Consider the following 26,060-nt stretch of genomic DNA (forward strand, 5'->3'; position numbering starts at 1 on the left):
ATGAAATCTTTCCAGTTCATTCAAAAGTTAATAATTCCTCATAGGAACAAAATATCTCTCCTACAAAGAATATTTTTTAATGGATCAAAGAGGATATCATATCATTTCAAATGGTTCCCTAAACCCATTCTCTACTAGAAGACAGGCAAACACAAACGGAAAAACAAAAACAATGAGCCTGATCTCTTTAAAAATGTTCAATAATCCATGAAACAAGCATGTCTAATAAACGTGATGGCAGTACAATGATTTTCTAAGATTTCTATACTAGGGGAAAGAGGTATAAAGAATGTCATCACCTAAGATACATTAGTAGCAAAATATATTCAAGGAAATGTATATGCTCAGGATCCAGAATTGAAGATTCTGGTTTAGTTGGTATAGGATGGGAGCTCAAACATATTTATTTTTAAAATGCTCTACAAGTAATTTTGTATTCCCAGCTGAGAACCACTGTTTTGAACAGTATTTACATGGTAGAAAGGGTAAAAAGTAAGTTGCAGCTACAATATGTAGGCCAGAGATTGGCCAACTACACTTCAAAATAGTTATCAAGTTAAAGGTAGATGACCGTTTAAATGACGTCTAATATGACATCTACATAAAACAAAGGGAATGCTCATTTAGGAGGACATGAATCAGTGAGATTTAAAGGAAGTACTACCTAGGGGGAGGAAATATGGAGGAAGACAAGCCAAGGGCCATGGCCAACACTAGCATTTCCCACCAGCCACTTACTTCTTTGGTGACAGGATCTACTTCTATCAGTCCATGTTCTGAGCCAATGAGCACTGTCTTCTGTTCGGTCCGGAGAGTGAAGCACTGAGGTTTCCCTGGGGCCGGAATATCCCTGAACTCCAGAGACTGAAGTAACTTTAGATTTCGCATGATGAAGCAACTCCGGAGAGAAAAGTATCCCTTGAAGAAGCATTAATTCCTGAGAAAGAAAGGAAGAGATGAATGGTGATACATAACCACACTCATGTAAGGAAAAGGGTGGGAAAGGAATGGGGAAGTGGTACTTATAATAACCAAAGAAAAAACAACTGTCAGTCTGAACACACACTGACCTAGGAATGTGTGGCAGCAACGTGCCCCCTGTTTATTACTATAGACTACAAATTGAAGCTTCTAAAATCCCTTGAGGAGAGGCAAGAGTCTTGAGTGCTTCTTCAAAAGAAATTTTAAAAATAGGTTATTCTTCAGGAAAGTTGAAAAGAACAAAGTTAATGGAAAAATATCTTATTTCTGCATAATATCCTAACAGATTTATATCATCACCAAAAGGAATAACAAAACAATTAGTACACTAATTAGACAGCTATATAAAAATCTATACAAGATATGAATGAAGTTGCTCTGTTTGGGACCAAGGTAAATCAGACTAAAGGGCAAAGGATGATATTGTCTGTATTTTAACATAAACTTCTTTGCAAGATCAAAAGAAGAGATATCTATTTCATCCAAAATTTAAATTTTCTATAGCACACTAACTAGTTTGGCCAGTTTATTTAAACAACCTAAATACATGCAGCCTAGAACAGGGAATGAAATCTGATGACTCTGTATAGCTTAACGTAATACCATGATACAGTCTCGAGTATTTTGGGTAGATAATAAAAAGGATTTGCAACATCCCCTGAGGGACTGGAGAAAAAATATGGAACTATTAAATTTCCCCAGCTGGGAAATTCCCGATATACTTGCAGGCACTGGGGACTCCCAATTTAATAAGCCAAGCCTTCGATCTTGAGGCTGAGCCTTATGAAACTTATTTCTGTAATGGTAAGCTAAGCCTATTTATAAACTAAGACTCACTTTCAGAGAACCTCTTTTGTTACTCAGATGTGGCCTTTCTCTAAGCCAAGCTCTGCTAATAAACTCATTTACCCTCCCCCCTATGTGGGACATGACTTTCAGGGATGGAAGACTCCCTGGCAACGTGGGACATGATTCCCAGGGATGAGCCTGGCACTGGCATCATGGGATTGAGAATGCCTGCTTGACCAAAAGGGGGAAAAGAAATGTAACCAAAAAAAAAAGGTTTCAGTGGCTAAGAGATTTCAAATAGAGTTGAGAGGTCATTCTGGAGTTTACTCTTATGCTTACTTCAGTCAGATATTACAGATTGCCAAACTATGCCAAGCCTCTACCAACAGTATTCTTGAAAACCCTAAAGAAAACTCAGGGCTCTACCTAAGACTCTATAAAAGTTTTACTTACAAATATATAAATATTAAGTTTACTTTTCAGAAACTTAAAACCTCCAGATTTTTCCTATGCCAGATAAGCCCTGAAACTTAGAGGTACCAGGCTTTCCCAGAACATCAATGAGTTGCATTCTCCTACCTCGTAATTTCGATACCCCTTTTCAACATGAAGAAGTTAGAATGGTCATTGCCCAAATATCCCTTAAGATTGAGAGAATGTACAAATGAGAGGGAGGAGCTGTACCAGAGAAGCTAGGATTCAACAAAGGCTTATGACTATTGAATTATACAGATTTCTTTTTAGTTTCTAGTGTATTAGTACAACCAGAAGGAAATACCTCAAATTGTGGAACTATAATCCATACTATACTTTGAAATTTGCTTTATAACTACTTGTTAAACTGTACTTTGAAATTTATCACTTTTCTGTATCTGTTACATATCACAATAAAAAATGTCAAAAAAAAAATCTATACATATATACCGGCAGTTGAAGAGAATTTGGAATAAACTAACCTTAATATCCACTGGGCAAATTTATTTAAAAACTAGCTACATAAATTTATTAAAAAGAAAAAGATAAATCAAAGATGCAAATAAACAACTGTGTTTACTGTACTCAAGAGGCAAAAAAAAGATGCTGAGAAATTGTTAACAGTATAATTCAAAATAAAATCACCGAAAAAATAAAATAAAATGGTCAACATTTGAGAAGCTCACTGATATAACTATTTCAAAAAACTACTTTCTTGGCCAGGCTTCTACCAGGACAAAAGGAAAAGGTGAGTTAAGAATACTATAGAGGAAGTCTTGAACTGGCAAAATCAGACTTGCTTTAGGCATATCATTATCAAATGAGGGAGAAAAAACCACAAATGTTAAATGTGCAGGATTTTTATATTTAGATCCCTTTAGGGTTTATAATTGAAGACCCTAACCCCTCTTTGGGATGGCATTTATAAAGACTGTGTTGGCCTTACTGTCACCTTAATCCAAGGTTAATTCTCTCGTCTTGGCATCTCATTGTCATATAAATGATAATGAGAGAAAAAAGAGGAACCAACCCTTATACTACTCGGAAGAAACTGTTAAGTATAACATGAAGGATACAACATACAATGAGGGCTTGGAGGAAAGAAGTTGGTATATTGGGGGAGTAAGGAAGAGAACCAAGACAGACAACGGTTTTGGTAAGCTTGGGTGACATTTATATTCAAGACTTTCTGGAAACTGTTTGAATCTGTGTCACACTATGTAAATTTTCAATTTAGATCTCATTCTAATGTCTTAGTATAGAGAGAGCTTCAGATTTTTAAAGCATATAAAAATTGCCTATCTTTCAACTACAAAAGAATGATAAATACATCAATTCTGATAGATCTGAAAAGATGAAAAGATTTCAGAGACTGAGAACAGCCAGGCAATGGGGCGAGGAGTGTCATCTCCTGGTCGTCTCTCATGGTGGTTTATCTAATTGTAATCATGCTGTTGTTGATACTAGGATCAGATCATCATGTTTCCATATCCCTCCCTGTGAACTTCGGTTCTATTCACTGACAACTTGGGGTCCGTGGGACCAGGGAATTAAAGGCAGGCGGAGGGGAGAACTCATTTTTTCCTGTTATTGCAGTTCCTGTCAATGCTGCCCCAGCAATGGCTTTCCCACTTGCAGAGAAGCCCTTGGTCCCTGTGTCTAGTACTTCCAGGACCAGCATCATCACCACTAGCCCAGAGGTAATAGATCAAATCAGGCAGCAGCTCCTCCAAGGGTCTCGGAAATCCAGGTCCCTGGGGTTTCCTCCTGAATTCCTGAGGTACCAACCCCAGAAGTCAGAGTTCCAGCTTCACAGCGCCTCTTCTCCGTCTAGGTCCTGATAACCCTGACTCCCTCCCTCTGCTTTGTCCCCCAGCCTGGCTAGGTAAAGTAGCTACTTTCTTCAGTTAACTTAACTGTGTTATCTCACTGCTCCCTTTTTGCTTTTTAATTCCTCAACAGTTACCTAACTTGATGTTGAATCCTCTCTGTTTAAATATTGTATGAGTTCTACTTTCTTGACTGGACAAAGACAGCAAACAACCTGAGTTCTCACATCACTGAGTTCACAGCTGACCTTCACCTTCCTCCCATCTCTCCCCTAAATAAATGTCTCAGAATTTTCCCACCACCATACTTCTCTATTTCCTTATGTTCTTAGGAGTAAGTGGCCCCACAACTTCTCAAGGTTAAGAGAATCCTTTGAACTAAGTGGCCCCACAACTTCTCAAGGTTAAGAGAATCTTTTGAACTACTTGAAGACTTTGGGCTTAAATTAATAACCTTTCTTTTATATATTCAACCTTCAACCTGTCCTCTGGTCCCACTGAGTCAACTTTTCTTGGCTCTCAAATGTACTAAAGAAACCCCCACACCATACGTTAATCCTGGATCCTCTAATCTCCTAACAACTCCTCCATATACTTTCCTTGCCCCTTCATCTATCCATCTCTTAGCTAATCATCAGGCCCCTGGCTGTAAGTACTAGACAAATCACTAATATGCCAATTACATCTAAATGCCTAGTCTTGAACTCCAAGCTGAAAACTAAACCCCACGTTTTCAACCTCCTCATGTTATCACAAGGACACCTCACCAGCAAATCAGAAACCTGGAAAGTGGAGAATTTGCTATCCTCCCACCAAATAAGAGTTGTCCCCATGTGAGACCATGGCATTTCTACTCTGTCCCCCAAACTGAAAACCGCCTTTGCCTTCTTTCTGCTCACCCTTTTACCCCCATCTGACCGGATAAAGTCTAATTTCCAAATACGCAAGGGCCTCAATCTACTTTCTCCAGCCTCCATTCCCCGAACTCCCTTTGCAGAAACTACACTGTCACCTTAGTGGCTCTCAACACCAAGCTCGAATTCTCTACACCGTCCCAGTCCTACGACCTGGTTTGTGGCCTCCTTCAAACACTGAACGAACATTTGCTGAGTGCTAGGAACTGAAGACAAGATACAACTCACAGTGCTGCCTCCAAGTAGCCCACGGCGTTAACAGGCGACGGGACCACATAACGCCACCGCTCACGGAGAAGCACAGAGGACATCACCTCCACGAAAAGACCCCTTGAAAGGAAGCGCAGCATAGCACCCGAACGTCTAAGAACCATCGCCTTCTACCGCGGACTAATGTCTTTACTGCCGAGGTCATTTCCACCCCCTGCAAGGAATCCGGAGGCTAAGCGTGCTGCAGGGGGGACAGCTCGTCTCGCCGGGACTCCCGCTCCACTCAGCCCCGGGACCGCCGCGGTGGAGCACCAGATAAGTTCGCAGCAGGCGGAAGCCTGGCGCTCGGGGGTCCCCTTCATCAGGACACTCCCAGGCGAACAGAGCCCCGGCTCCCGGCCCCCACCCCCAACCCGGGTAAGTCGCTCGAACGCTCACCTGCGCGGCGCCTGCGGACCTCAGAGAGCGCGGCACCCGCCCTCGCCTCCCCGGCCACGCGGAGCCGGCCTCCCAGAACTCGTCCGGGACTGCGCGTGCGCTTCGTTCTGTTCGCGGTTCCCTTGGGTCCGCCAGGCCACAGCGGCCTAGTGCTGACCTGGGGTCGGGCTGAAACGGGATGGAGGGGTGGCCGGCGCGACAGTGACGCGCAGGCGAAGCAGGCCGGACACGAGCGAGCGCCAGGGACACTGACGTCAGCGAGGCTGGAGGGGCGGGGCCAGCTCAGGGGGCGGGGCCAGACAGGGAGGGTTCCCCCCCCCCTTAGGTCTTTCTCAGTGCCTGCTTTCTTTGGGCCCCTGGGAGAAATCGAGGAGGTGCGCCGACCACTACACCCCGCTTTCCACCCTAATGAATTTGATTCTTCGTTTTACGTCAAACCCCAAAACTCAGCGGCGATGGGCGGAGCCTGCGAGGCCAGGACAGCAGTGCGCGTGTGCGCGCCGCGCGCCGGAAGGACGCCCCGTGGGGCGGAAGCGCTCGTGTTCGGGGGGGGGGCACCGGTGCGCGCGGGAGGTCGCCATGGCTACCGAGCCCGCGCCCGACGAGCCAGCTGTGCCATCGCTCGTGGATCGTTACTTCACTCGCTGGTACAAAGCTGGTAAGTAAGGAATGAGGTTAGCCCCTGCTTGGCCGTTTGGCTTGATGTAGTGTGGACTCTCGTGCTACATGCCACATCATAAGCCTCGCGCTCCCTCGGGCGCTTCCTCCCCGCGTGGGATGGAACTGGACAGCCCGTTCCCTTCTAGACTGAGGGAAGGCATTTGCAAAGACATGAAGGCGTGAGATATAACGGGGTGCTTTTGGGGGCTGGCGAGTTCAAGAGTGGGTGGCTTGCGAGAAGATGAGAAAGCCAGGATGAGGCCTGACATTAGGCAGACCGATTCCAACAGTCTTGAGTGCCTGGCGTAATTTGGGGGTTCAATCTTATCGGCAGCCGCGGAGAGTTTAAATGGTTCGAAACCAAGGTAGCGGCAGTAGGCTTGGAGAGGAGACGGTGATTAGAATAGAAAGCAGAATATACAGTTTTATTTAAGGAGCACCCCCTGTAGTATCTTGGTGAACTGTTTTGTGTACCAGTAAATGTTAGTGGTGGGGGCATTTTGGGGGAACCTCCTCCTACACCTACTTTCTTTCATTCGGGGATGATGGGTGTGCTCATCGTAAAGCGAGAATAAAACAAGCTGGAGGAGTTGTTAACCACCTTAACTTTGAAATGAACGATTCTGTCTGGGCCTGGGCCTTTTAAAGTATTTTATAGGAAGTCTTCGGGTGTATCTTTTTGAGTAATAAAAGGAATACCAGTGATCAGTATGTGTCCAATCCTTATATTACTGTATCTCTGTGTGCCAAAGAAAGTACCATACAGTGAAACCTTATACTGGCTGCCTGCATCTGCACAGCCTAGAAAATGTGCTGCTTCCGTTCAGAACTGCTGTTACTTGAGAAAGAAAGAGTGGGTGTATATATATAAAAAGCAGCTTCAAAGAAAAATTATTGCTCCAACAACCAACAGATTCATTTATTCTTCTAGATGTCAAAGGAAAACCCTGTGAGGACCACTGTATATTGCAGCACTCTAACCGGTAAGTGAACTGGGAATTTAAAATTACCAAAAACTTATGTATTATCCTCCCCTTGTATTGTAGTCTGGTATGGTCTTGCATTGAACAGATGTTCAGTAAATGATTTTCTTCCATTCTGTTGAAATGGTGTTATTATAGGAGTTTGGTTCCCATGCCTAGCCACTCTGAACAAATAAACCCGATTACCCACAAGTCCAAGTGCAGAGTGACCCCTCAGTCAGCTACTGCCTGAAGCAGCCAGCCTAACTCTTGCACTCAACTACCAGAGTCCATGGAGAGCACTGGGATAGAGGCATGCATGGCCTCCTGTACATACAGGCATACTTAGTTTTGTCTCTTCCACCCCAGTGCCACCAAAAGGCCCCTGGTCCTCTTCCTTTTCCTGGGAAGGAAATTCAGCCCCATTTAATTACTGTATCCCCCATTCTACAGTTATATTCCAAAAGTAGCCAAAGGGAGCAGGGGTGGGGGGAATGATAGTTTGACAAAAGAATTTCAGTTCAGATATTCTTGTGCCAGTAGGAACACTGTGGTATAGGAGGAAGAATTATACCAAGTAATAATACAGGATTAATTTTGCTCCTTGTAGAATATGTGTCATCACATTGGCAGGATCTCATCCGGTTCTTCAAAGTGGAAAAACTATTAAGAGCATTTCTTATCAGATCAGTACCAACTGTAGCAGGCTTCAGAACAAGGTCTCTGGGAAATTTAAGCGGGTATGTTCCTATAATCCTGTGATTGTCTATTTAAATTCTCTACATTCATGTTAATGACAGATCCAGTCAATCTTGAGATCTGATAGTATGTACTCAGCATCTTTTCCTGGCAGTTTGAGATGCTGATTTTAAGTATATTTTAACAAAAATAAATTCATAGACCAAAAAATAAGGTATTTCAGGAGATACAGTGTCATAGTAGGTTCTGTACCACCACTGTCATTCCCACAAAGCAGCCCTTTGAAAGAACAACTCTAGTACCATTATAAGGTCTTTGTCCCACCTAGTTTATAAGTCTGGTGATATGACTATTAAGCCAGTATCTCAAGTTCTATAAAGTTTAGGCAGCCAACTTTTACTTTACAAGTATTTTATATGTATATGTATTTTCACAAGTAAATTAAAAATAAATGTGTCTACATCCAAGGAAGTGAAAAAGAATCTATCTGAGAAAATATATAGTATTTGTTTCTTTTCATTTTTGCATTCCTAAGTCATTTGCCAATCTAATGCTCATCTACTCACATGCTCCACCCTCTTCATAAGGCTCAGTGTACAAAATGTTCTCTCTGCCCTCTTCAACTCCAGGCACAATGTATACACTTTATCAATAAAGGGTGTCACACCAAAGACAATCTAGTAACATATCAAAATGTCCTGACAGACTCACTGGTTGAGAAAGTTCTTGTGCAAGGTTCAAATTCTTTTATTTACTGAGTTCTTACTAAGAGTTTCTGCTAATAACCCTCACTTGGAGCAGGAATAAATTACTGTTCTAAGAGACCCTTGTTCATATTCTCCTTTGTAGGTCTGAAGACCCCTAATCCTTGCCTTATAATTACTGATTTTTCCTCCCTCAAGCAATAAATAGGTGTAAAAAAAGCACCACTACTTTAAAATTACAATAAACATACCAGTTAGTGCCTGTGAAGTTCCTGTGAGAAATGTGTCCAAAATAGTGACACTATTTTACTACTAAAGAACAGAGAGGGACCTGCGTATTGAACCCACTGTAGCTAAGTTAAGTTTGACTGGATCTCAGGATTTCCAATCATTTATTCCCCGGATGGAGGTGATAAAAAGGTTCCAAACATTTCTGCTGCTTTGATACAGACCGAATTGCAGATAAGGCCTCTGGGATGAATCTTCCACCTCCCCCCAGAAGTGGGTAGTCACACAACTCTAGTATTTTGAAATGAAGTACCCATTCACAGAGGGATGATGTCAATGTAATAATATAAGAATGCTGTCTAATATTGTGGAGAGTAGTAAATAAAGATGTCATAAATAACAGCATCTTGACTTCAAATGCCCATGTTTACTAAGGAAAGCTTTCTGGGGGGAAAAAGGTCAACAAATCAGACATGCTTGCATCAGTTTCACAGGAACCTCCTTGTAGATAAGTGTCAGAACTTCCTCTAATACATCTATGTAGTGGAGTACATGAAACAAGAACCATATCGTAACATTCAAAACAAAAATTAAAAAAATAGACCAAAATATAGTTTGCTTCTGGTTTATAGTATGAATAAATTTTTATTTTGCCACTTAAAATTTTCCTGTTTTCTGTAAGTAAAAAAAAGTATTTGCAAAATCCCCTTGGGGTGATAGTGAGAAAGGGGAATAATTCAGCTTCCCCAAGTGGAGAATTCTTGATATTCTCACAAGTAGTGGGGACAACTAAAGCAATAGGCTGATTCCCCAATCTTGGGATTTGTTCATATGGAACTTAACCCCACCAAGGATAGGTCAAGCCTACTTAAAATTAGGCCTAAGAGTCACCTCCAAGATAACCTCTTTTGTTGCTTAGATGTGGCCTGTCTCTCCAGCCAATACAACGAGCACTTACCACCCTCCCCGTCTATGTGGGACATGACTCCCAGGGGTGTGGACCTTCCTGGAAACGTGGGACAGAGATCCTAGAATGAACTGGGATTCAGCATCAAGGGATTGAGAAAACCTTCTTGACCAAAAGGGGGAAGAGTGAAATGAGACAAAATAAAGTGTCAGTGCCTGAGAGATTCCAAACAGAGTCGAGAGGTTATCCTGGAGGTTATTCTTACGCATTAAATAGATACCACCTTGTTAGTCAAGATGTGGTAGAGAGGCTGGAGGGAACTGCCTGAAAATGCAGAGCTGTGTTCCAGTAGCCATGTTTCTTGAAGATGATTGTATGATATAGCATTCATAATGTGACTGTGTGATTGTGAAAACCTTGTGTCTGATGCTCCTTTTAGACGAGTAAAACATATGGAATAAAGATAAATAATAGGGGGAACAAATGTTAAAATAAAAAGAACTAAAAAAATTTAAAAAGTCTTGGTAATTGATCCTGACTTTAAAAGGTTCCTTTATCAAGTTCTAAGTCTCTAATAAGGCATGAGGAATCTTTTTTTTTTTTTAGCATGGACAGGCACCCGGAATTAACCCGGGTCTCTGGCATGGCAGGTGAGAATTCTGCCTGCTGAGCCACCGTGGCATGCCCATGCATGAGGAATCTTAATGAAACTAATTTTGAACAATATTGCTCTCATACTCTGTCTTACTGAATTGTATATTATTGCATATTGATGGATTTTCCTACACTTTTGAAATCCTTATACTTTCCTAAACTTTCTCATTCACAGTAGATAAAATATGGCCTTAACCTATAACTAAGCTATTATAAGATGCATCTTAGTTTACTTTTTTTCCTGAAGCCTAAGATACATACCACACAGGGAGGCACTTATGTAAATGTTTGAATAATTAAATGGTTTTTATGTACTTATATTATTTTTATTTCAAACATCTATTTCCAGGAATATATAATCCATTATAAAGCTGAAGGCTGCCTTTCAAAGGAGAGTAAACATGTACATCAATTAATTCCTTCTTCCCTTTAATTACACAGGGGGCACAGTTTCTCACAGAACTTGCACCTCTGTGTAAGATTTACTGCTCAGATGGAGAAGAATACACCATATCTAGGTGAGTTACTTTCTAACCACAATTTAAGAAAAAGAGGGGAGGTAATATTTTTCTGAAAAGGAAGTTTTTTTTTGTAATAGCTGTGTTAGAGGACGGTTGATGGAAGTGAATGAAAACATTCTCCACAAGCCATCTATTCTTCAAGAAAAGGTAAAAAAGAAAGAAAAAAGTATGATCCATTCCTTTATCTGATTTTTTAAAAATCATTTCATAGTATTGAATATTCTGTTTCCTTTCTAGCCATCAACTGAGGGCTACATTGCAGTTGTGTTACCCAAATTTGAAGAAAGTAAAAGCATCACAGAAGGGTTACTGACACAAAAGCAATATGAAGAAGTCGTGAAGAAACGTATTAATGCCATGACAGCTGTGTCGTGAGGATTGAGATGGAGTAAGAACTGACTTGGGAGTATTATACTCACCTGGCCTAAACAATCAGTGCACTAAACGAGAACAGATTTGTGAAGTGTAAGTCACAGCCGGCCATCCGCAGGAGAGTGAGCCTTCACTTACTCGACTTTGCTCATTTTGTCTTATGTATCAAGCCTGGGTTCCCTTTTTGTCTTCTGCCTCCCAGATCTGCTCTGCTCGTTTCCCATGTACTGTTCCTCTCTTTCTAACAATGAACAGGCAAGGTATGTTTTCTGATTTTTTTTAAATACTTTGAGAAAAACTTGGAAAACACAGGAAAGTTTTAAGTAGCAAAGTAAAAGTACTTTACCCTCATTCTATAACCCAGAAGTAGACATTATTTTGGTATATTTCTGTTTGAACGTTACAGCATGGTTATTGTTTTTGCCTCACTTTTCCCATCAGTTTGAAGTTAAAAACAAAACTAAATAAAATCTACTGGTCTTCCATACCCAATCTGCTTTGGTGTGGCACTACCAAAAAGTCCAGTCTCACTCCACCAAGGTCAGTGCCTTTTGCCTACTCAGATCTTCTCCTGACTGCAGGAGGTGTAGGAGTGTAGAGGGTTCGCCTCCTCAGGCTGCTGGTGTTCCCTTCCCCTCTGACACAAAGTAGAATTCTAATGCTGTGACTTCTTAAAGGAAGGACACGTGAAAAGCCTTCCAAAGATGCAAAGAACTTTCCTAACAAAGGGGAACACTGTAATGCAATGGGGTAAGCTGATAATCAGAATATGAATGTTGTGATCATTCAGTCTCTAGTCACTCTAGTTAGTGAGTAACCAGCAAAGAAGTTATTAAGAATATGTAATTCAAAAGCACAGATACCTCTGAACTAAACAAAGGTTTTCACCTTTGTTTATTTAAACTAAAAAACTTGCCAATTTATGGTTTGAGATCAGATACTTATTTTCAGTAAATTTCAAATAAAAGGACTTTAAAAAATTTTTCCTTAAGGGCTGCAACATGTGTATACATTTAAATACACAATTACTTTATTTTAAATAAAACACAATTATTTGACATAGAAGAAATCACTTGACATGTGAATTCAGCTTTTTATGCTATTTAAAGTTTTTTAAGTTATCCCTCCCCCAACCCCACTTGCACACTTCTCAGATATGAAGTATTTTGTACATAAAATTTAAAAATTATAATTTACAAGAAAAACTTCTTGCACTTGAGTGCCAGCATGACTAGCCCCTAAATATACCCACCAGACATGATACAAGGAGTAACTGTAAAACCCCTACACTGATGGCGCTATGGACTGAAAATGAAACCACAGAACAGCAGCTCTCCACCGCTAGAAGCACAGTAATTCTTGGAGATCATTAAAAAAACAAAGATACCAAAGATGTTAAAAGACTTATATATCTATTTTATTTTACATATAACATTATTCTTCCATTGTTTCTCTTATAACTTAAAGTAATATTTTGGTTTCGGAAAATAAAAATCATGCTTGATTTTGACTGTTTAAAGAGGTATGCTGTTACGGTCGTTAACCATGGTGAGTGCATCCCATTTTCTCCCGGAAGCCTACAGTAAGTTAAACTTAATCAGTTTCAAGTTTCACACTTGCAGATGCAGAATCACTGAGCCATGGGACTTAAAAAAGGATTTAAGCAGGTGTCCTATTATGCTAAGGTGCATTCACTAGTTAGAAGAACCAACTAGAGGCACTTTTCACAAGGTTCAAATTGGAAAAATATATACTAGTAAAAGTATGTTTTTCATTTCAAGTTTTCAATAAATACTGGCTAGCTAAGTGGCCAGTACCATGGTTCTTGAGGATCTTTTGTGGATATCGATTGTGATGGCTGACTCAGAGATCATCAGATAAGTTACATAACTACTACCATTTGGCAACTGACATGGCCCATTATATTTCAAAAAAAATTTAGAGCACTGGGCTATAAGCACTATGAAACTGGACTCCAAAATAAAGTTTGCCCCAATATATCATTTACCAATCAAACCAGTATCCCACACTAACAAGAAAACCTTGAAACCCTTACATTACAAAAACTAAACAAAGATGTTCATTGGTTTTATGATGAACATTCCAAAACAATGTATAGAAAATATATGATTATTCAGAATTTATTCTAAACAGCTTTTTAGTTCTATGGTTCTGAATCTTAGTTCTTTCATACCATCAGTCACCATTGAGGGAACTCAGGAAAAGCTCAAAAATATTTTTAAGTTAGTAAGACAGTTTCAGATTCCAACTAATATTCAAGACAGAAGGGCCAGCTATGCTGGAACTAAATGCCATCTCCTATTGAGTTCTTTCAGGATTCCATGGAGTCAGCTCCAAGACCCTGCTTTTGGGAATGGGGAGGAACAAGAGCAGCACAAATGATAGCCTGTGGTACATGAAACGCTTGCTAGATGACAAGGTGGCTACTGCCGTACACGATCTATGACAAGGACAGCATGAGGGCCTGTGACGTATTTGGTTGACTAAAGAAGGATTGAGGAAGAGTCGACAGGCTTTAAGGAAAACTTAGCATTCCCCTAGACTACTGCTTATCTCTGGCTAAAAATTAAGGATTAGATGATAAATTTAAATAAAGATAGAAAACAGTTAAGGTCAAATATGCAAAGGTGAGCACATATTCAAAATAGTTTCTTTGGATTAAACTGTCATTGAGACAATATTTGGTTTGACTTTTAAAGGACATTAATGCCAATGTCCCTTTTTAAAATCACACTGCAAATGAAAGCTATCAACTACCATGGCATTTATTAGTTGTCAAGAAGCTTCACATTCAGTTTGTCAGGAAATAAAGCAGGATTTCAGTGTTGTTTTCTTATAAAATTAATGAATCTCTGAAAATATAAAGGATTTGTTTTCTAAAAATGCGAGCTTTGTCACATGATGTTCCAGAGATCTGACCCCAAAAGTTTCTCAAGCTTTGCCATCCATGGTTTCTTTATTTGTAACTGAGACCCATCTGTTGTTTTCCATCTGAAGTTGGAAAGAGTTAGGACAATTAGTTTCTGCTGTACTCTGAAAAAAGATTTTTTAAAAATAAAATAGTAATCATTTTCTTTCACTTTTTTCCTTTAACCTAATTTTAAAAATGTGCATTTAAGATTGAAAACAATCTCACCTTCAGTAATTTATAGCAAAGTGAGAGAAGCTGGACCAAGATAGCCATCATGGATCTTGTCTTTGCAATGCATTTGTCAACCTACAGTGACAGAAAGTAAACAAATCAATTTCTAAACTGCTTGCTTCAAAAAACTTTATTATATATTTAGTTCTAGAATGGAATAAGATTTTTCCATTATGGAATTCTAAGGGATCCTGGAAAGTATACAGATCAGGGTACATGAGCCAATTTAATGCCCCAGAACAGAGGAGCAGGGATTGTGCTCAGGTCTCGTGCCTGTTTCATGGAACCTCAGGAAGCACGGGTGGAAAACCAACTGTTCTACTTAAGGCTGTTAGAGGATCTTCAAAGCTCTACAAATAGTGGCAGTGAGTGCCCTATTTTACACTTCTCTACACTCTGTTTTTTTGTGAGCAAAAGCCCTTATTCCCTAAGACATTCTGGAACCCAGATTCTAAGGAATCTGGGCCCTAAGTAAGATGAGCTGACTTCAAGATTTAATGGAGCTTCCCAGAACTATGGAATTTATCATGTCCAAAAAGCTAATTTATTTGGTGACCCTGCTGCTCCCTGAGGTTAGTTATAACAACAACATAATAAATGATTCTTGCAGTTAAGCCATGAGAAGTAGAAATAAATTACCCTTTTATCAGTATTGATACTATACTTGAAAAAAAAAGAAAAGAGGATGGAAACTGACCCAATAAAAGCACAAGTATAATAGTTTCTCAAGTATGTATGAATAACCCACCCACTCTTTTACCTTTAAAGGCACTTTATTCTGCAAGGGAGTCTTAGTTATTGTCTGGAGCTGGTGGCATAGAGGAATTAGCTTGTTTATTTCCAGGAGAAGCATAAGCTTGTCATCATCTTTCAGCTGAAATATAATTTAGGAAGTTATAACAACCTCAACAAAATTCCATCTTTTATACCTTAAATTCCTTTAACTTTAATGTAGCCCCTTCCCCCCACAGTGGGTATAGATGACATCACAGCACCGGACAGCTAGGCATACACTTACCTGTTTTGAAAAAGCTTGTATACTTGAAGAAAGTTTTAAACCCTCTGCAGCAAAAACCTGGTGGACAAGAAAAATACTATTTTAAATGTGTTTCCTATGGACGGTTGGTAAGAAAATAAACTCTTTAATAATTTTTACATAGAATTAAAAAAAATAAAACCTAAACAACAAAAGCCTGTCACGGAACTCCTAAAGTTTTTGTTGTACCCAGGAAAGCTCCGGAATGTACGTGTACTCAGATTTCTCAGAATCTGAGAACACAGAATCGGTGCCTGGGGAGTCTCTACACCTGGATGCCCTGCAGTCATTCTCAAGTGTCATACAGACTGATGATACATACAAGTTGTATCTGGGAGTTTGGAGGGATCCACAGCTCAAATCATAATATCCCCAATTACTAAAGGTAATGAATCTTGGAACAGGGCAAAAAGATTAAAACTTGCTGCTTCCAGCAAAACAAGATAAAATCTGTCCTTTATTCATGTTTCTTATGCAGCCATTTGAGAGGACCAATTCAGATTGGTTTTCACTATTCGCCATGCACTGGCCATTTTACAATTTGGTTAGAACAGTATCATGGGGAGAATACTTTAAAATAAGGTTAAACAGGTAAGATAGGAATATTTTAGGAAGATTATTTGTAAGTGGTATACAGAATATTCTGAAGAGACAGCAGGGAAGGGAAAGGAAGGGATAAAGACTTTAAGTGGCAGCAGAAAAAAATGAAGAGAATTGGGCAAATCTGGGAGTGATTTTCAAAGAAGAATAACAAGTCCTGGTAATAAATTAGATAAAGAACATGAAGACAAGGCAAAAACTCTAGGGTGAACTTTAACCTTCTCTCTACCATCTTTGACAATTTGCTGTCATTAGATAATCTGATCTCAAAGTCAAATAGTCCTCTGAACTTTACTCTACCGTTTAAAAGGGAAATCAGTGAACTTTACACCTAGATTTTAACCAAAGTGACTGACAGCTTTCCCATATGTTCCTCATCATTCTACCTTAGCACTTCCTATTTTATACATCTTCTCTTCTCTTCTCGCCTGAGCATGTCTGCCTTACGCTGTATCATGATTTAAAAACCAATTTAATGCTCATGATTCCCAATCTCTCTCTTCATTCTTATTTGTCCTCTAAATACCAGCAGTCTTGTATATCCTACTTGGCCTTTCCAATTAACATGAGCAAAAACCAAAACGCTGGATTTCCATCCCCTAAATGTGGAGTTGTCCCTCAGTATTCCCTATCAGTAAATGGCAGTACCATCTACCCTGTTGGTTAGGCCAGAAACATTTTAATCTTAAATAAGATTATGTCACTGCTCTTCAAAACCCTCAATGGATTTTTCTTCACACTGAGAAAAAAACGTCAAAGTCCTCACAGCTAACAGAGGTGTCGTAATCTTACCACATTTCCACTGCTAGCTCCATTCCATCTACACAGCCTCCTTACACTGTTCTTCAGTACACCGAGCCTACCCCTACCTCAGGGCCTTTGTTCTGTCTGCCTGAAATAGTCTACCTCTCAATAGTCACCCAGGTACTCTACCTCATGTCGTTAAAGTCTCTACTCAAATGTTAAATCCTCAAAGTGGTGTTTTCTAGCCACCCCTCCATCACTTCTATCTTCTTATCCTGTGTTATTTATCTCTAAGTATATGAACATTATATCCTTAACTTTTGGTCTATTTCCTCTCAGGAGAATGTAAGCTTCATGGGGACAAGGGCTTTGTTTTGTTTACTTTTCCTCCACAGTGCTCCTAAGCCCAGGATCTGACAGTACAAGCTCGATAAATGCTTTTTGCATGATGTATGCCATTTTATGTTCATCTCAGTTCCCAAACAATTCAGCAGGCATTAGTTTAATGAATAAAGCTTATGCAGTAGGAAGGAGGGTAGTTTATCTTTTGCAATGAACCACTGCCTAACTGAAGAATGCATATGGGGTAAATAGAACAAAATAGAATGTAGAATGTTTCAAGAGAATACTTCAAGAGAAATAGCTTATTTCTAGTCTAAAGAAGAATCCAGAAGGGAATATTTTCTATAGTTTTTCTGCCAAAGGAAGTGGCTTATGGGAATGCTAAAGGACACTTTATTAGGGGAACCACAGTGTGACAGAAACTTCAAATTTCACATGCAGGAATGCTCCTGCTTCTAGAGAGGCAAACAGACTAAACAAGGGTCAGGAAAATTAAGAAAGGTATCTTGCAACCTACTTGCCAATCCAAAGCCTCTAACTGGAGGGAGGAGAATTAGAGATGGGCCTACATGGAGTTCTAGTAGACATACAGAGGCACACAGGTATCTCTCCCTAATGCCCTAAATCATCAGAAATATGGAAGAAAGAAGGAAACTAACATATACTGAGTATCTCCTAAAAGCTTTAGCCTATTACAGATGCTTTCTCATGTGTTATATCAATTAGTCATTATCATTCATCCAGTTCAATAATGAAGAGGCCAAAAAGCCTCTGGAACTCTGGAACATATAAGAGATATTACTGACAGGGTATTTTCACTTTCTTAGGAAAACCTAAAACTTATTGCATATGTTAACTATCAGCAAACCCATTTTATTTTACACCTATAATATTTTGGTATCTTTACAATGACATAAGCTCCATACAATGTTATTTCAGCCCTCTACCTTTCCACTTTTTTACCTTCTACAGTGCGTGTGTGTGTGTGTTTGTGTAGGCACCTGCAACCCACAACATGATACAGTATATCATTTAGAAAACCAGTTATAACCTACTTTAGCCCAGAACAGAAGTTGCACCATAAAATGGAAACAAAACATACCTCTAGATGATGAATTAAATCCTGGGAAGTTTTCAGTGGCTCCTCTCCTCTGAAATAAAATGAATTATTAAGAAGGGAAGAACCAAGATTTTGCGGGGAAATTTGTTTATAATATAATTATAGTGCATTTTGTGTATTAACAGATCCCAAATTTTGAAGAATAATATTGAATAGATTAATAAACTAATCGTAGTAAATAGCCCACTAATACTGAATACAGACTGTATTCTAAAAAACAACTTTAATTAACAATTATTTCTTAGGGTACTTTTTTTAGTTGAAGTAAACATTATGTATATGTTAATCTTACAATGTAAAGAAACTTTAAAACTGATAAATTATACTTAAATAGTATTTGTCCCTTTTTATTTTTAAAACATTTTTAATTAAAATATAAATTGCTTCATAAATTAAATATATGAGATTCATAATATTATGTCTTAACCAAAGGCCTTTGTTAAATAGTGGATCAGACCAAAAGCCAGGAAATTTTCATTTCTAATTCTAATTTCAAGTCTGTTAAGAACTCAGTTGTCTAACTCTGATGAGACATGTCATTTAAGTTTCAATTTTGAATTTATAAAATAATCATAACAACACTTGTGCTATCACTGTCATCAGATTTTAGGGAATATCAGATTGACAACTACCAATTAAGAACTGTACAAATGAAAAGCAAATTACAACAAAGAGAGCAACAGACTGCATTATTAAGACAAGCAACAGACAGGTATGAATCAGATCTAGAATCTAAGAGCAATGAGCTTTGCCTCATGAGCTACGAGACCTGAACAAATCATTCCTCTTCTCTGATAAACTGTTGTGAAAATTAAATGAAATTAAGAAGCAGAAACTGCTTTTAAAACTTTTAAGAGGCATAGGGTGGTGCAGCAGTGGCTCATGGCAGAATTCTCGTCTGTCATGCCAGGGACCTGGGTTTGATTACCAGAGCCTGCTCATGCCGAAACAAAACAAACAAACAAAAGAAAAATAGCTGTAAGGCACTGCTAATTTGAAATCTGAAAAAAAATGCTATGGCACTTGAAAATCATAAATATGTAAATTATTAAGGAGTATGAATTATTATATGTTGTTTTTAATTATAAAAATTATTAAGATGGCCTTTAAGAATAACCTGAAGGAGGGCTATAAAATTGTCCAGAGAAACTGCAAAACTGGATACTGTGAAAACTAACAGATGATCTCAGAAAGAAGCACCTAAACCACAGGTCTTAGGGGAAAAATGGAAAAGACTTGGGGGAAAAACAGGTACACAGCATGGGCAGAAAACAAAACCAACTTGAGATTTTACCACACTGAGGTAATTACATTGCCAAGACTTGCCAAAATGGCAAAATCCATTTTCTTTTCTTGAATTTCAACATTCCTGTCCAAAAACCATAACAGAACAACAAGTACCATCACACAGAGCTTTAGTGATCCCTACCCTAACAAATGATGGCCAGAGACAAAATTACTCAGTTCTTATAGTTTCTGCCTTCTTCGCCAAGAAAAACTGTCTATTTAGAAAAGGCAGAAAACAGCACCAAGAAGGAAGTGAAACCTCTTAGTTTCATGATGCTTCTTCTGCCCTCCTAATCTTTCTTCCACGTGAAGACATCTCCATCAGCACAACACCCTTGCTTCTCTCTGCTCCCTCACTTATTCCACCCCGCAGAGGGTGGACACTCCTCTTTTCAGTCTTTTCAGTAATTGTGAAAATAAATGGGGTGTGATAACTTTTTTCCCCTCCTTTTTCTTTTGTAATTGACACTGGCTTTGGAACATACCTGCTCTTCTAGGTTTTTATAGACACATTCTATGCCTATGGGTTATGGTAAGACTTCTCAATCTAGGGATCATTTTAAGAAACCTACCTGTCTGTGGTGTAGAAATAAGCTACATTATCCAAATCAACTCTATCAATAACAAGTGTTACTGGCCCACATCTGCCTTATTATTTTGATTTTTCAATTTTTGCTTTTGATTTTTCAATTTGTTCAGAACGTGGATGGAAAAAGGTACTTTATACTGAGCCCCAAAACCCACAACAGTTGTAGAGATCCTAACTTCCTTAACTTAGTTTAAATCCTCAGACCAAAATGGATGACATTCCAGAAGACTGAAATAATTTACAGGTGTGATACATTACTGACAATCTTTTCAAATTCGAAATGATATAGGGGAACTAGAGATATACAGAAGCTAGAGATGGGGGAATGGTTGCCAGTGAGGTGTAGGAGAGAAATGACGGGTTTATAAGTAATATTGCCATATTGAAGGTGAACATGACTGAAAGGGATTGTATAGAGCCATGTGTCCCACCCATTAATACTACAAATATACATAAGTTCTTGCATGAACTACTTCAAAGGTACGAATCTTGTACAAAGAGGAGTATGGGGGGAAACTACTACATGCTATGGCCTGTATTTAACAGGAAGACATCAACAGTATCACAGCAATACCAGGGGTAAGTAATCAGTGGTGGCGGTGCTGGGGGGATAAGAGTTAAGGGATGGTTTAGATTTGCTATTTGGTTTGAGGGTGTGCTTATCTGTTATTTTTCTCTTTGGACTAATGAAAATTGTCTAAAATTTTTGATGGCTGTACAACCAAGTGAGGATACTGTAAGACACAGATTGTTTATTTTGGATGTGATCCATGACACCCAATGGATGGAGGTGGCTGAAGGGTACACTGACTAAGAAGCAGAAAGGTGAACTGCGGTGTATACATATGACGGAATATTGCACGGCTACAGAAAGGAACAAAGTCGTGAGGCATGCAATGAAATAAATGAGCCTTGGGGACACTGTGTTGGACAAAATAAGTCAGAAATGAACATATTGTAAGGTCTTTTTTTTAAAATTTTTTTTTGACCATAACAACATACAAACATGAACATTCTTACCATATGATCATTCCATTCTTGGTATATAATCAATATCATCACATAGTTGTATATTCATCAACGTGGTCATTTCTTAGAACATTTGTGCCAATTCAGAAAAAGAAAAAAGAAAAAACTTCATACATACCATACCCCTTACCCCTCCTTCTCACTGACTGCTAGTATTCCCATCTACCCAATGTATTTTAGCCTGTTTCCTCTATTTTTTTCTATACCCATTACCACTCCCTTTCATTGATCACTAGCAATTCAATCTACTAAATTTATTTTAACATTTGTTCCCCCTATTATTTTTAATCCATATGTTTTACTCATCTGTTATATGTTCTCCTTTAGAAAATACTTATAAGAAAATTGGGGTCTGGCTTTTTAAGGTCTTACGAGAGTCACATTTAGTCTGGAGCTGCAAGTATATTTCTAGATTCTGAGAGGCTGTGCTATATGTGTATAACCTGATATTTTCCTGCAACTTTGGGTATGTGTGTGACATCTTAGACTCAGTTGGAATTCTGTACCTCTGAATGTCAGCATTGCTGTATACAACTGTTGAAGGAATTGAAAAAGAGATCAAACTTTATCAAAGATAAGAACGAAGCTGATCTGGTTGGGACTAAGGTAAACTAGAATACAGGGCAAAGGATGATATTGCTTCACCTACTGTATGAAACCAAAGGCAGAGAGATTCATTTTGTCCAAAACCTAAATTTTCTGTAACACACAATCTAAATCAAACTGCCTGGATAGCTTATTTAAACAACCCAAACACATGGAGCCTAGAATGGGAGTGAGGGTGTGTAAATCTGTACAGCCTACTGTAATACCCAGATACATCCCAGGGTATGTTAGGCAGATAATTAAAAAGTATGGCAAAGTCCCTTGAAGGACTGGAGAAGAAATATGGAACAATCAAACCTTCCCACCTGGGAAACCCCTGACATTCTCTCAAATATCAGGGACTCCCTGAGATTAGCCAGAAACAAAAGGACAAATACTGTATGGTCTCACTGATATGAACTAACATTAATGAATGAACTTGGAGAATTTCAGTTAAGAACAGAAGCTATCAGGAGATAGAAATAGAGTAGATATTGGGTAATTGGAACTGAAGGGATACAAAGGTGCAACAGGACTGATTGTAAAAATTCAGAAATGGATAGCACAATACTACCTAATTATAGCACAATAATATTAGTACACTGAATAAAGCTGAATATGAGAATGATAGAGGGAGGAGGGCTGGGGGCACAAATGAAACCAGAAGGAAAGATAGACAATAAAGACCGAGATGGTATAATCTAGGAATGCTTATGGTGTATAATGATAGTGACAAAATGTACAAATTAAAAAATGTTTTTGCATGAAGAACAAAGAAATGTCAGTATTGCAGGGTGTTGAAAATAGACGGTATTTCATATTTTAAAACTTTACCTTATATGTGAGACTAAAGCAAAAAATGTTTATTTGTACAAAATTTATATTTTGACTACTGTATTTCCTACTATAACTTATATGGACAGTTTAATTGAACACCGTAAGTACATGAAACCTTGAATAGGGCATGAGATTTTGTAGGTTGGTCCAGAATGATGCCCTGATAAATCCGAGAGTGATTTGAACAATGAATAAAAAAGTATTTGCACAGAAAATGACAAGTGCTGGAGAGGATGCGGAGAAAGAGGCACACTTATCCACTGTTGGTGGGAATGTCAAAGGGTGCAACCACTGTGGAAGGCAGTTTGGCGGTTCCTCAAAAAGCTGAATATAGAACTGCCATACGACCCAGCAATACCATTGCTAGGTATCTACTCAAAGGACTTAAGGGCAAAGACACAAACGGACATTTGCACACCAATGTTTATAGCAGCATTATTTACAATTGCAAAGAGATGGAAACAGCCAAAATCTCCATCAACAGAAGAGTGGCTAAACAAACTGTGGTATATACATACGATGGAATATTATGCAGCTTTAAGACAAGATAAACTTATGAACCATGTAATAACATGGATGGACCTAGAGAATATTATGCTGAGTGAATCCAGCCAAAAACTAAAGGACAAATACTGTATGGTCCCACTGATGTGAACGGACATTCGAGAATAAACTTGAAATATGTCATTGGTAACAGAGTTCAGCAGGAGTTAGAAACAGGGTAAGACAATGGGTAATTGAAGGTGAAGGGATACAGACTGTGCAACAGGACTAGATACAAAAACTCAAAAATGGACAGCACAATAATACCTAATTGTAAAGTAATCATGTTAAAACACTGAATGAAGCTGCATCTGAGCTATAGGTTTTTGTTTTGTTTTGTGTTGTTTTGTTTTGATTTTACTATTATTACTTTTATTTTTTTTCTCTATATTAACATTCTATATCTTTTTCGGTTATGTTGCTAGTTCTTCTAAACCAATGCAAATGTACTAAGAAAGGATGATCATGCATCTATGTGATGATGTTAAGAATTAATGATTGCATGTGTAGAATGGTATGATCTCTAAATGTAGGGTTAATTTCTTTTTTTCCGTTAATTAAAAAAAAAAAAAAGAGAGAAGGGATAATTGGAGATGAAGGGATACAGACTGTACAACGGGACTGGATATAAAAACTCAGAAATGGACAGCACAATACTACCCAATTGTAATGCAATTATGTTAAAACACTGAATGAAGCTGCATGTGAGGTATAGGTTTTTTGTTTTTGTTTTTTTTGTTTTTTTTCTTTCTATTATTGTTTTAATTCTTATTCTGTTGTCTTTTTATTTCTTTTTCTAAATCGATGCAAATGTACTAAGAAATGATGAATATGCAACTATGTGATGTTATTAAGAATTACTGATTGTACATGTAGATTGGAATGATTTCTAATTGTTTTGTTAATTCTTTTTTAATTAATAAAAAAAAAAAAAAGTATTTGCAAAGTCGCCTTGGGGGAACAGCGAGAAAGGGGGAAAATTCAACCTCCCCATTTGGAGAACTCTGATATTCTCGCAAGCAGTGGGGGAAACCAAATCAATAGGCCGAGACCTCAGTCTTGGGGTTTGTTCATATGAAATTTATCCCCGCAAAGGACAGGCTAAGCCTACTTAAAATTAGGCCTAACAGTCACCCCCAGAGAACCTCTTTTGTTGTTCACATGTCGACTATCTCTCTCTCAGCCAGTATGGCAAGCAAACTCACCACCCTCCCCCTCTCTACATGGGACATGACCCCCAGGGGTTGAAACCTTCCTGGCAACAAAGCAAACTCACCACCCTCCCCCTATCTACATGGGACATGACTCCCAGGGTTGTAAACCTCCAGGGTTGTCCCTGGCCATGTAGGACAGAAATCCTAGAATGAGCTGGGACTCAGCATCAAAGGATTGAGAAAACTTTCTCGACTGAAAGGGGGAAGAGAGAAATGAGGCAAAATAAAGTGTCAGTGGCTGAGAGATTTCAAACAGAGTCGAGAGGTTATCCTTGAGGTTATTCTTACACATTATATAGATATCCCCTTTTTAGTTTAAGGTGTATTAGAGAGGCTAGAGGGAAGTGCCTGAAACTGCAGAGCTGTATTCCAGTCGCCATGTTTCTTGAAGATGATTGTATAATTTTAAAGCTTTCGCAGTGTGACTATGTGATTGTGAAAACCTTGTGTCTGATGCTCCTTTTATCTATTGGTATAGACAAATGAGTAAAACATATGGATTAAAAATAAATAAATAATAGGGGGAACAAATGTTAAAATTAAAAATATATATATTGGGTAGATGGAAATACTAGTGGTCAATGAGAGGAAGGGGTAAGAGGTATAGTATGTATGAGTTTTTTCTTTATCTGAAGTGATGCAAATGTTCTAAAAAACGACCATGGTGATGAATATACAACCATGTGATAATACTGTGAGCCACTGATTGTACACCATGTATGGAATGTTTGTATGTTAAGAATGTATGTACTTGTACATTGTTTTATCAATAAAAATTTTAAAAAATGAGGGACTCCCAAATTAATATGCCAAGCCCCTGATCTTGAAGTATGCTCCTGTGAAACTTATTTCTATAGCGGAGAAGGTAAGCCTCACTATAATTATGTCTAAGAGTAACTTACAGAAAACCTCTTTTGTTGCTCAGATATGGTCTCTCTCTCCCTAAGCCCAACTCTGCAAGGAAAATATTACCCTCCTCCCTATGTGGGACATGACATTGAGGGATGAAAGTGCCCCTGACAACATGAGACATGACTCCCAGGGATGAGCCTAGCCCTGATACCGTGGGATCAACACCACCTTCCTGTCCAAAAAGGGGGAAAGAAATGTAACAAAATAAGATATCAATGGCTAAGAAAGTTCAACTAGAGTTGAAAGTCTATTCTGGAGGTTACTCTTATGCAAGCTTCAGGTAGATATTGCTAATTGCCAAGGTTTACCAAACCCCAACCAATACCATGTTAACCCTAAAGAATACCAAGGCTCTATCTGAGATTCTACAAAAGATTGCTCTAGTCTACTTTCCAGACGCCTATAACCTCCAGATGGTTCCTAGGCCAGATAAGTCCTGAAACCCAGTGGGGCCAACCTCTCCAAAAACATCAACTAATTCCATCCCCCTATCCTATATTATCAACACCCCTTTTCAACATGAAAACGTGAAAATGCACATAGTCCTAACTTTTCTAATCCCTAAAGATTGGGAGAAGGATCAAAGGAGAAGGAGGAGTTATAATAGAGAAGATAGGATTTAACAAATGAGTATAACAGAATGAATCATTATATTGATAATTATTTTAATTTCCAGTATCTTGGAGCAGCTAGAAGGAGAACTCTGAAATTGTGGAA

The 26,060-nt window shown here is 38.7% G+C and overlaps 3 protein-coding genes across 4 annotated transcripts in view; 1 reads left to right on the plus strand and 2 right to left on the minus strand.

The window, feature by feature from the left end:
• The window catches only part of ELP1 (elongator acetyltransferase complex subunit 1), a 75,972-nt gene extending 69,888 nt beyond the window's left edge, over positions 1-6,084 (minus strand). Inside the window, exons 1-2 of the mRNA XM_077141326.1 lie at positions 5,636-6,084; positions 739-937 (exon numbers count right to left, since the gene is read on the minus strand). Coding sequence (XP_076997441.1) covers positions 739-888 — 150 coding nt within the window. The 5' untranslated portion in view covers positions 889-937; positions 5,636-6,084. The remainder of the gene's footprint in view (positions 1-738; positions 938-5,635) is intronic.
• A 71-nt stretch (positions 6,085-6,155) lies between these two features.
• On the plus strand, positions 6,156-15,331 carry ABITRAM (actin binding transcription modulator). 2 transcript variants are annotated; one of them, XM_077141349.1, is made up of 6 exons: positions 6,156-6,293; positions 7,227-7,278; positions 7,868-7,997; positions 10,891-10,967; positions 11,048-11,117; positions 11,208-15,330. In XM_077141349.1, the coding sequence occupies exons 1-6, from the start codon at positions 6,215-6,217 to the stop codon at positions 11,343-11,345; spliced, it is 546 nt and encodes a 181-aa protein (XP_076997464.1). In that variant the 5' UTR covers positions 6,156-6,214; the 3' UTR covers positions 11,346-15,330. The 2 variants fall into 2 exon arrangements, with proteins under 2 accessions (XP_076997464.1, XP_076997473.1); XM_077141358.1 differs by lacking the exon at positions 6,156-6,293 and adding an exon at positions 6,481-6,660 and having other exon boundaries at positions 11,208-15,331.
• Positions 12,738-26,060, minus strand: part of CTNNAL1 (catenin alpha like 1) — a 91,099-nt gene continuing 77,776 nt past the window's right edge. Inside the window, exons 15-19 of the mRNA XM_077141372.1 lie at positions 18,330-18,378; positions 15,524-15,580; positions 15,266-15,379; positions 14,500-14,580; positions 12,738-14,354 (exon numbers count right to left, since the gene is read on the minus strand). Of these exons, the coding sequence (XP_076997487.1) occupies positions 14,295-14,354; positions 14,500-14,580; positions 15,266-15,379; positions 15,524-15,580; positions 18,330-18,378 (361 nt within the window). The 3' untranslated portion in view covers positions 12,738-14,294. The remainder of the gene's footprint in view (positions 14,355-14,499; positions 14,581-15,265; positions 15,380-15,523; positions 15,581-18,329; positions 18,379-26,060) is intronic.

This window comes from Tamandua tetradactyla, chromosome 2 (genome assembly GCF_023851605.1).
Source record: "Tamandua tetradactyla isolate mTamTet1 chromosome 2, mTamTet1.pri, whole genome shotgun sequence".
Lineage (NCBI taxonomy): Eukaryota > Metazoa > Chordata > Mammalia > Pilosa > Myrmecophagidae > Tamandua > Tamandua tetradactyla.